Genomic DNA, 12500 nt, shown 5'->3' on the forward strand with positions numbered 1-12500 from the left:
CGACGTTCATGACACAAATAATTGTCTTGAACATTAATATTTCTCGCATTCGCGCTTGAAACTCTAAAGACTGGACGGGTTTATTATTTAGAGGAACGAAATATTATTATTTAACTATTTAAGAATAGTAAATATATAAGGGAGAGGAATTAATGTCTCCCCATGGCATTCATTGATGACGTTAACACTATCGCGAGGTAGACGGTATAATTCTAACGCTCTATTCGGCTTTTAGTTAGAGAACAATTCGTCTGCAATCAGTTGTCATACAGAATGCTTTAGTTATGGAGAATCGTATTTAATTCTCACACAAATTGAATATAATGTGTTTTACTGTAAAGAAATCTGACGCAATACTGGCGTCAGGTGACGTGAGAATTCTAGCCTAATGCACAGATGAATTATTAGTACAGGAGAATTCTACGAGTTGTTAATTTTACTTACTACAATATTAAGTATGGTTAGTAATAAGTACTGAGAATACAACAATGCTGTATTCGATGTTGGAAATATCCAACATAACTCCGGGGGGGGATTCCCAGGGTCGCAGTGTACTGTGTTGTACTGACCTATCCCGAAGTAATATTAAGATTAATACATTAGTATGTTAATATGTTAGTATGTTAGTACACACATAACGAACGTCCCGGATTTATCAAGGACTTACAAGAATTTGAGTCTTGCTATTTACATGTCAACTGAAACATGTTGTTTGTAGCCTACACAATATTTATAAAATTTAACTCTCCCAATTTAAACTAACAGAATCTACGGTGATGCGATATCCTGGGTCATAGTGACGTGTAATATTTCGTTACGTGATATCACATCGTAGCATCATCACAGTTATCTAAGTGAGATGTGAAAGAGATTACTCTTGATCAGAGTTGTAATAGGCTTGTAGTTTCCCTAGTGGAAACATGCATGAAATATTGAAACATTAAATGATTAAGTTATCGGTAATCAGGAACGCTCTAAAGCTCACAATAAACTCAACAACTAGGGTCGCAGTGACATGTAATGGTGTATTACGTAGCTGCTGAATCTTAGGTAAACTCAGAATAAGTTCCTAAGAACTGATAACACTATTGTATGATTATACAGTAAAGTGTTATTAGTCATTTAAGATCAAGGATACTATGACACTACAGTAAGGTCACTGTCTAGGGTCGCTGTGACTTGTAACTATTGAGTTACTAGACAATAACATCACGCAGCAACACGATCACTCAAATTCAAATGAGGAAGTTGAATTTAATGTGCACTGCCGTGCAGTAGTCATGCTGACTGATGGTACAACTAATTTGCTAACTAGCTAAAATAATAGAAAGGTAGAGAACTGAAAAGTTTATTCATTAAAATCAAGGAAAATTCTGAGTCGACAGTGAGATTAGTAGCCTAGTCATTCTGACTTATGAGCTAATTAAATGGCAGCTCATAGGCTTGACACTGTAAACTGGTTAATACGAAATCACCTTTACATGAATTTGAGTTTATTAAATCAGTCTCTATAAGTATAGTCAACTGTAAATTAATGGTGAGTACAGATTAGGATAGTACTCAGTTGACACTACTAAAGTCCCTAAGCCTACCTAAATAAATGGGTTTGAATTTCTAACCTACCTAAGTAAGGGACTAAGCTAATTGTGAGCAAAAATGTACTCGAATTAACATTGTGAGCAGTATTGAGCTCATTAACAAGTCGAGTTATATTAAACTCGTGAACATGGTGAGCTACAGTGAGCTCGTCAGGCAGTGCTGACAGGGTGAGCTACAGTGAGCTCGTTAGCTAGTGCTAACAGGTTGAGTTACAGTGAACTCGTCAACAGTGTTGACAGGGTGAGCTACAGTGAGCTCGTCAGCAGTGCTGACAGGGTGAGCTACATGGTGCTCGTTAACAGTTAACAGGGTGAGCTACATTGAGCTCGTTAGCTAGTGCTAACGAGGGTGAGTTACATTGAACTTGTCAACAGCGTTGACAGGGTGAGCTGCATTGAGCTCGTCAGCAGTGCTTGACAGGGTGAGCTACATGGAGCTCGTTAACAGTTAACAGGGTGAGTTACATGGAACTCGTCAACAGTGTTGACAGGGTGAGCTGCATTGAGCTCGTTAGCTAGTGCTAACAGGGTGAGTTACAGTGAACTCGTCAACAGTGTTGACAGGGTGAGCTGCATTGAGCTCGTCAGCAGTGCTGACAGGGTGAGCTACATGAGCTCGTTAACAGTTAACAGGGTGAGTTCAGTGAACTCGTATTAACGAGGTGGAGTTTTGTCATTCAGTTATCATGGCGAGCAATATTAAGCTCGTGCGCATGGTGAACGAGCACTCATATTATTAATTAATTCTAAGGTGAGCTATGTTAAGCTTCATGAAGCATGTTAATTAACAATGCTAATGTTTAACGGTAATGCATTAAACATATTAGTTCTCTGGAAACTCACTTACATGGTAGTAAGTTTGCAAGTTTGTTCGTGTTGCGTTCCTACACTAAATAAGGCAGAAACGAAAGAAAAAACAACTCAAACAATTAATGCAAGTATTTATCACTAACTCTTAGTGCAGAAAACATGGTATTAAGAAGGTTTTCTTGGCAAACCTATAAGCGCAAGTATAGTGGACCAGTGGTCCTAGTGAATGTTATCACTAAATTCAGAAAATGCCAGTGGCATTGAGTGCTAGATTCTCTAGCCTAACATTATTAATTCCTAGGGAGTACTAGATTCTCTAGCCTAACATTACAATTTAACTAGGAAGACTGAGTGTGGTCAATCACTACTTGTCGAGAATAATTCTAGGTCTGCAGTGAATTCAATAGTTTGGTCGCTGTGACTTGTACTTGTTTGAGTACGGACCATTGGTTATCACTGAGAGCTATGAAACATCTCGGCGAGTATCAATTGCACTACATTCAATCTGAGTTTATTACTCAGCTGTGTTTCTCCTTTTAGCTTGTTGTTGGAGAATTGACTTACTGCTGACTAATTTATTATTGTTAGCAGGTTTAGGCTTGTTCACATTCAGAACTTTACCAGTAAGTAAGTAGCCTCCTGCAGATTGGAGCATATTCATTCCCAATCGTTTAACATGTCCAGTTATGAACTGGTAATAGTAGTCGGCTCCTACTAGTACATCTACATGGTTAAGGCGGTCAGATATTAACTTGTTGTCAGCCAAATTAATTTCACGTTCCTGCAGGAAGTGGGCTGTGTACCCCAGACCCTTAATATTTAAGTCTAAAGGTATTTGATCTACAACAATGGCTTGGACAGCCTTGGCTTGACTACCTAGTCGTACAAGTGGTTGAACTACTGTGTATTCATGGGTTCCTCGATTTATCATGAACCCTGACAAGTTTAAATTTACCTGTCCTATTGGTTGTAAATTAAGTGCCTCTGCTGCCCTTTGAGTAATGAAAGTTCTCTGGGAACCTTGATCAAATAGTCCACGTATGGTGATCTTGGTTCCTCTGTTCTTCACTTGAAGTTGGGCAGTAGGCAAAGCAGCATCCACTTGAGATGCTTGTGAAGTTACGCTGTACACATCTCGCACCTTGCAGCACTGTACTTGTGTAGATTCTCTACGTCCTATTCTAGGATTGACATAATTAGTCCTAACTAATTTGCACAGTGCAGCATGATGCTTGCCCCTTCTACACCTATTGCAGGTGTTCAGTGGGGTGTCACAGCTGTTAACATTATGTGGTTTGAGACACCTAGTACATTTGTGTAACTGTTTGAGTCGTCTGACTCTTGTGTCTCTATTAGGATAATTAGTACATTTGTACAGAGAATGTTTTTGATTGCAAAACAATGCATATTCCCCATCCTACAGATCGTTTAGGGGTTACCGGTTTAGGCAAAACAGTATTTGCAGGTAGGTGATGGCTTTGCTGTTTGCATTTGCTTGTTATTTATTCTCTTGTGAGTACTTGGTGTACTCTGGGGAACCATTAACAGGCTCTTGGGAGTGCTCTTTGGACTATTAGGTCTCTTAGGAGTACCTGTGGGACTCTTAGGCCTCACTGATGAATCAGTGTTTGACTGATTCTGGTTACATGGATTATTAGCAGTGCTCTTTGGACTATTAGGTCTCTTAGGAGCACCTGTAGGGCTCTTAGGCCTCACTGATGAATCAGTATTTGACTGATTGTTGTTACATTGAGTATTAGCACCTTTGTTACCTAGTGACAGTGTCACTTTAGGAGTTTCAGGCAAGGAAACTGGATGTAGGTACAGTTTTGGTGCATTCAGATTTAGCATTAATTGCTTGGTCTACTGTATGATTGCTCATATTACGTAAACCTGTAAATATATCCTGCATTGACAGGGTATTACCATTCTGGCATACATATAATTTATTAAGTGTGTCACCAGACAATTTTCTTTGGATGATAATTTTAGTCATCCACTCAGTAGTTGGGTGATCCACCTCTTTACTGAAAGAATTTATCAGTGACTCAAGCTGAAAACTAAAGTCTTGTAATTACGAGTCCCCTGATTGATCTGGTGAAGATAAATTTAATAATTGGTGTACAAGGTTTATAATAGTCTTCTCATTGTCAGCACTTACTTGAGAAGGCTGTTGTGAGCAATTGTGACCATTACTTGTGTTGCTTAAGGCTTCTTGCTTAGTCTCAGCTTTAATTACAGCTTCGACTGCTGTTGCAGCATTAGCTTTATCATTTTCTGGTTCAGATTCACTGATCATTGCAGTTTCACTTGTTTCATCGGCAGCTTCACTTGTTTCTCTGGGTTCTGGTGATAAGCTAGTTAATTCAGTAGCATTATGTATCGAACTTATAGAATCCAGGGAACATTGAGAAGAGTGGTCTGAAATTTGATCAGACTCTGTAAACAAATCATCACATGAAGCTGTATTAGATGAGAGGTTAGAAAATGAAGGTTGATCTTCAGTTGTTGATCTTGTATAGTGATCAGCATTGATTAAAGGATTCTCCTCGTCTTGATTTAGCTCAAGTATTTCATCTGAGCTGAGTGTTAACTTGGATACAGGTCTATTAATGATCTGATCCACCCACTCGGGAATATCTTAAGCTTCGCAAGCACCTCCTTGTATCGGTCTAAACTGGTTTGAACAGAATGTTCATAGTTATCGAGATCAGATTCTGTTAGACTTAAGTGGTCTGAGACAGTATGACCGGCCTGGAGTAAATTCCTGTGGGTCTCGATTACAGTCTTGATATAATCATATTTTTGGCTGACGATCCTTATGGAACTTGCTAGTCTATAGACGTCACCTGGGTCAGTTTCGACACAGAAATGACATTTCATAAGCAGTTTTCCTAAAGGACCTTGAAGAGCTGTCAAGAATCTTGCGTTCCTTTCTAAAGGATCCATTCTTGTGGTAAATTTGAGCCTGATAGGGCTTATGTAGCTAGTGGTATAGCTATGTTGTCTGCTCCTTGATGCAGAGCAGGTATAATGATTTATAGCCTGATAGGGCTTATGTAGCTAGTGGTATAGCTATGTTGTCTGCTCCTTGATGCAGAGCAGGTATAATTATTACAGCCTAATATTTCTTGAGGCTGGTCGAAATTTACCTCATTTAGAGGTTAGCTACCTACCTAATAATAAGCAACTAAGATTTGAGTGGTACCTTGGTCTCACTACAGGTGTTCCTCAGCTTAGCTCTTCTAAATCAGCCTCGGATGGGTAGTGGACTTACAGTAACACTCAAAGACATACATAGAAATATGCAATAAAATAATTACACAATAAATGGTTAATCCCACCCTTGATAGGGTCAGCACAAAAGAATAATATATGTGTCACTAACTAGCTCAAGCCTAGTCGTGAGAATTTCTACTTGAGAAACTACAACTATATTTAGTCTGTGCTTGTGCCAAATTCAACACAATCACAATGTTGTGGGTACTTGGTTATGACCCACTAAAGCTATGTAAAGGTAGCTGTTAGTGTGATCTAGGCTAACTGATGTGTTACACTATTAGTTGACACAATTAATTAAATAGTTAGTCTAGCTTCTATCACAAAGGATTAGTTATTAATGGTTAATATTTTAATTATAAATTTAATGCCTATCCGGTTCGAAGGACCATAATGTGGGATATTTGGGTTTGATTCTGATTAATTAATAATTAAAATTTAAATTAAATTACGAAGGACCACCCGCTTTTAAAGTAAAGAGGGAAACTGAGAATTTCAGATCATTAGATAAAATTCTAGAGAAAACCAGTGACTATGGATATGACTAGAAAGTATGATCATAAGAATAATTAATGGGCTGTATTATTAAAGAAACAAACCTCAAACACCTACATTGGAGGGTTATTACTGGAGGTCAGTACGTCCAGGAATCAGTGTGGTTCGTTCACTAATTCAATTAATAATAATCTAATCCTATAAATAATGCTGAATATAATATTGTTCATATAAAGAAGGACATGAATATGAGCATAGCAATGAGTTACAGTAAATCACACATTATGTTGAAACATTCTGAATGTATCAAATTGCTAGAATATGGAAAAAAGAAAAAATAAGCCTTAGCTTGTAGTAGGTTCCTTTAGATAACCCTGGAAGTCCTCTTAATCTCCAAGTCTGGTACACTGACGAATGGCACGGTTAACATGGAGAAGACAGTATGAGGAATTCGTCTCTCGAGCTGCAAGATAAATAACTACCAGTAGCAATTGATTTAACTACTCAATTCATATTCAAGATTATTGATATCTACAGATGGAATTCTAATCACCTGTTATTAGGTGTTATCTCGCCGCGTGACGCGCAATCACCCCGCTATTATTAAAGCCTGTAAATGATGCATCAAATAAAGGGTACTTAGCTGTGGGCACTGTATAAGTATTAAGATTGCCGTAATTTCGCATCCCAGGCTCCGGTGAACCTATCCTGGATTGATGCGTTTCAAGCTGGCTGATCACGTGTCGTCAGGAACCAAGTCTAGGGTCCCTCTTTTAACACCAGCACTAGTTGAAGATATTATCTGCAAGGTCGTTCACAGCCTCACAGTGGCGGCTTTCATCTGCGGATGAATATAACCTGCCCGATTTGCTGGGCAATGGCGTCGTTTTTGAGTACGGTAAGTACAGTTCTGCCTCCTTCCGGCTCTGCACGTGTCCGCGTACCGACTTAGGACGTGTCTGCGTACCGACTGAGGATGGTGTCCCCCCAACCCACGCCGAGTCGACGTTCATGACACAAATAATTGTCTTGAACATTAATATTTCTCGCATTCGCGCTTGAAACTCTAAAGAGTGGACGGGTTTATTATTTAGAGGAACGAAATATTATTATTTAACTATTTAAGAATAGTAAATATATAAGGGAGAGGAATTAATGTCTCCCCATGGCATTCATTGATGACGTTAACACTATCGCGAGGTAGACGGTATAATTCTAACGCTCTATTCGGCTTTAGTTAGAGAACAATTCGTCTGCAATCAGTTGTCATACAGAATGCTTTAATTATGGAGAATCGTATTTAATTCTCACACAAATTGAATATAATGTGTTTTACTGTAAAGAAATCTGACGCAATACTGGCGTCAGGTGACGTGAGAATTCTAGCCTAATGCACATATGAATTATTAGTACAGGAGAATTCTACGAGTTGTTAATTTTACTTACTACAATATTAAGTATGGTTAGTAATAAGTAATGAGAATACAACAATGCTGTATTCGATGTTGGAAATATCCAACATCCAATCATGTCTAATCGGGATTCGAGCCCGGAATTCCCGATTATAAGTGGGAAACGAATCCAATGGCACAGACAAATTTATACGAAAATAATCAACCCAAGTTTGGATATATTAAATTTAGCTTAGTTTAGTTCACTTATTGTGAATTCTCATACCCATCCTGTGGGCGGTAGAGGGACCCCATACCCATCCTGTGGGCGGTAGTGGACCACATACCCATCCTGTGGGCGGTAGTGGACCCCATACCCATCCTGTGGGCGGTAGTGGACCACATACCCATCTTGTGGGCTGTAGTGGACCCCATACCCATCCTGTTGGCGGTAGTGGACCCCATACCCATCTTGTGGGCGGTAGTGGACCCCATACCCATCCTGTGGGCGGTAGTGGACCACATACCCATCTTGTGGGCGGTAGTGGTCCACATACCCATCCTGTGGGCGGTAGTGGACCCATACCCATCCTGTTGGCGGTAGTGGACCACATACCCATCTTGTGGGCGGTAGTGGACCCCATACCCATCCTGTGGGCTGTAGTGGACCCCATACCCATCCTGTTGGCGGTAGTGGACCACATACCCATCCTGTGGGCGGTAGTGGACCACATACCCATCCTGTGGGCGGTAGTGGACCCCATACCCATCCTGTTGGCGGTAGTGGACCACATACCCATCTTGTGGGCGGTAGTGGACCCCATACCCATCCTGTGGGCGGTAGTGGACCACATACCCATCCTGTGGACGGTAGTGGTCCACATACCCATCCTGTGGGCGGTAGTGGACCACATACCCATCTTGTGGGCGGTAGTGGTCCACATACCCATCCTGTGGGCGGTAGTGGACCCCATACCCATCCTGTGGGCGGTAGTGGACCACATACCCATCTTGTGGGCGGTAGTGGACCCCATACCCATCCTGTGGGTGGTAGTGGACCACATACCCATCTTGTGGGCGGTAGTGGTCCACATACCCATCCTGTTGGCGGTAGTGGACCACATACCCATCTTGTGGGCGGTAGTGGTCCACATACCCATCCTGTGGGCGGTAGTGGACCCCATACCCATCCTGTGGGCGGTAGTGGACCACATACCCATCTTGTGGGCGGTAGTGGTCCACATACCCATCCTGTGGGCGGTAGTGGACCCCATACCCATCCTGTGGGCGGTAGTAGGACCACATACTCATCCTGTGGGCGGTAGTGGACCCCTATACCCATCCTGTGGGCGGTAGTGGACCCCATACTCATCCTGTTAGCGGTATTGGACCCCATACCCATCCTGTAGGCGGTAGTGGACCCCATACCCATCCTGTGGGCTGTAGTGGATCCCATACACATCCTGTGGGCGGTAGTGGACCCCCATACCCATCCTGTGGGAGGTTGTGGACCCATACCCATCCTGTGGGCGGTTGTGGACCATACTCCTCATGTGGGCGGTGGTGGACCAAAACTGTTACGTGTAATGCCAAGATACACTCCTCTCCTGCTTATACAGAGTCTTTGCAAGTCGTAGACCCTGTAAATAGTTCAGAATCCCCAAAGTTTTATTTATTTACATTTACGGACAGGAATGAACCCAGAATATTTTTGGTTACAAGTTGTGTGAAGGCGGGTAAGAAGCCCAACCTTTGAGGAAAGATGGTTGAAACACCCAGGGAGGAGGAAGCGGTTCCCGCCTAGTGCTAAACCGGAACAGAGACACTGGGTCCTCAGGAAGGTTAGAACTGTGATTGGCTCTCCGCCGATTGATTGACTGATGATTGACTAAGATTAAGCCAATCAGGAGGTGGCACGGGCACGAATAGCCCGTAAGTGGAGGATTTCATTTTATATTTTTAATGAATGTATCTTGTGTGCTGTGGTCGCATTTATATCGTCAGGCTGCTATCGCGGTGGAGGATACTGCTTGACAGTGTTTATGAGGGTGTCCAGCTTCTGGACACCTTTTTTGACCAGAAGAGTGTTGATGACTTCTGGGTGGTTACTGCAAGATTCAGTGACTCTTAAAGCTTTTCTAAGGTCGTTGGTTGCTTCACATTCCAGGAATAGTGTAGTAGTGACTTTTCTGTGACTGTTTGGCAGAAGATGCATTCACTCTGTCAGGGTTCACCAATCTCTCAGTTGCATCGACTGTAACCTAGACGTAGTTTATATAACCAAACTGCTATTTCCCTGTCGATTCCTTTTGGGATGTTTAACCTGTCTAACTTGATGGCCTGAAGATATCATATTGCAGATGGCGAACCTACTACTACTCTCTGGTGTAGATATGCTTTGTTGAGGTGTGAGAGGTTGTGGTGATGGTGTTTTTTATGTACACTAGACTAGGTTGGATTGTTTTATGTATCTCTGGATGACGAGTTGCCAATTTAGCAATTTCATTGGCTTTCTCATTTAATGGGATTCCAACATGGGATGGGATCCAGTTCAGAGTTATGTTGAGTATTTTGCCTTTAGCTACTGCTCCAAGATACAAAACTGGTGGTAATTATTCCCACATTGTCTTTCCAGTTCTTTTGTCCTAATATGTGAAGGCAGCTCTTGAGACTGTGTATGATTGCATTTTGAGTGTTTTGTGCAATCACATATGCAATAGCCTGTTGTATGGATAAACAACTCAGTTTGGGTTGATGATACTGGTCCTCCCAATCTCCAAAATGCCTGTTCGCTGTCAGTGCAAAGAGCAGCGCCAGCACTCTCATATTCCGTGTCCACCGATCCGTCTGTGAAGATGTGGGTGGCTCCTGCTACTGCTATGCTGCTCATTTGCTTTTCTATGATGCGCCTTAGGATTGTTTTTATCATAGGCAGCCTTTTCATTGGAAGACCTTCCATTACTATTTGAAGGTAGGCTCCTCCCACGGTGGAGAACATGTGTAGTTTGGGTGTGGTTGATCACCTCTATCAAGGATCATGCTTTTTAATTGTTGTTTGTTGAGGACTTTTCCCGTTCTGGCAGCCCAAGAGTTTCTGTTGTGTTGGCCAAGTCCAACCACCAAGGCTTGTCATACCAGGACTGAATCAGGGGAAACAATTATCTTACTGATAATTATAGTTGTTCTTTGCGAAATTCTTTCTTGTAGGGAGGGCAAACCGGTTTCCATTCTTAGAGTTTCAAACCTGGTCCTAATAGGAGCTCCCAGGGCAGGTCTCATAGCATTGTTTTGGGCAACTTTAAGCTTTTTCCACTGTTGCTGTAATAGGCTTGTGAGTGCAGATGCGGCATAGTCGATCACTGATCTGACTGCCTGTACATTAGTATGTCGCAAAGAACTTGCAGATTAGCTCCTCCAGAGAGGGAGGTTAGCGACCTGAGGATTGCCGTCCGGGCCGCAGTTCTCTCTCTTAATAAGTAAGTGACCTCAGCATTGAAAATTATGTGTGTCCAGGATTATCCCTAGCTTCTGATATGTGTCTACCCATTCAATTGGTTGGCCCTATACTATGAGTTGGATGTTGTGCTTCACTATTTTTATGGGAATGGCTTTTGTCTTTGTGGGGTTGAGTTTGATACCAATCTGCTTTGCCTCGTCACTTATGCAGTCTAAGCATTTGGGTGCAAGGCACACTGCATCCCTTTCTTTTATGATGATGACAAAGTCGTCCGCGTAGTTCAGCAGCCTGCAGTGTTGTAGCAGTTTCAGCCTCAGTATTCTTTCTATCAAACAGTTGAAGAAGAGGGGGCTGAGAATGCCTCCTTGCGGTGTACCATTTTTGTCTTTTGTATTCAGAGACTGTGCCATGAAATTTTACTATTGCTTCTCTGTTTATGAGACAGTTTTTGGTCCAGGGAGAGCAGGTTACCTTTGAACCACTTTGTCGATAAGGCAGCAGAGAATCGCTGGAGCGCTAGCCAGTTCAAAGGCTTTCTCGAGGCCCAGGAATATCAGCACTCCTGGTCTGTCATTCAAGTGGGCTAACAGTGTTGTAATACATTTCACTGTGCCTACCCCTCTTCTATAGGCATACATATCATGGTGCAGTTCTGGCGTTTTCACTCTAGCCTATTGAGTGCCATTCTGTCAGCCGTCTTGCCTTCACAGCTTTGAAATGAGATCGGCTTTGATTTAGCGGGATCTTTGGGTTTTAGGATCGGCACTATGTCTGCCCTATTCCAAGCTGTAGGTCTAGTTTTAGAAGTCCAGGCTAAATTAATCAACCTTAGGTATGCAGCGTCTCCCTCTGGGCCGAGGTTTCTAATCATTTTATAGGTTATTTTGTCGTCTCCAGGGGATGTATCTTTGGAGTTTTTCTTAGTCCAATTGAGCTCATCCAGTGTGAAAGGGGTATTAGTGTCAGAGACTTCTGCACATGCTGTAAGGATTCTGTGCCACCTTTTTTCCTCTAATCCTGCCTGCACTGCTAATACATCTGGTGGAAGCTGATTACTGGCTGCTCTTTCTGCAGACATGGTTGCCAGTACCTCGGCTTCCTAATGCAGGCTGGCTGCAGGGAACGCAACCAATTATAACGTGCCGTCGCGTGACGTGACATGACGTCAGTGCCCTCGTCATGGGCGGGAGTCACAGGCGGTGCGACTACAATTTCAGCAACTGCAGTGAACGGACGCACTATTTGTCTCTCCAGCAAGAAGCAGTCTAGCATGTGGACGTGGGGACCACCTTGTCGGAATCGTCGAAGACATTGGAGATCTCGAGCAACTGCCCAAGAAGCCTTTAAAAACCGCGAGAAGAGAGACCAAGATGCGTGACTCTACCTGTTGACCAGGAGTTCAGGCTGGGAAGGCAATTGGGTAACCTGAGAGTCGCTCCTGGGATTTGTGACGACCTGATACAAACAAGC

At 42.4% G+C, this 12500-nt stretch overlaps 1 protein-coding gene across 1 annotated transcript in view; it reads left to right on the forward strand.

The window, feature by feature from the left end:
* The first annotated feature begins 7059 nt into the window (after nt 1–7059).
* The window catches only part of LOC138352573 (nicotinamide phosphoribosyltransferase-like), a 174342-nt gene continuing 168901 nt past the window's right edge, over nt 7060–12500 (forward strand). Inside the window, exon 1 of the mRNA XM_069305062.1 lies at nt 7060–7080. Within this exon, the coding sequence (XP_069161163.1) occupies nt 7060–7080 (21 nt within the window). The remainder of the gene's footprint in view (nt 7081–12500) is intronic.

This window comes from Procambarus clarkii, chromosome 54 (genome assembly GCF_040958095.1).
Source record: "Procambarus clarkii isolate CNS0578487 chromosome 54, FALCON_Pclarkii_2.0, whole genome shotgun sequence".
Classification (NCBI taxonomy): domain Eukaryota; kingdom Metazoa; phylum Arthropoda; class Malacostraca; order Decapoda; family Cambaridae; genus Procambarus; species Procambarus clarkii.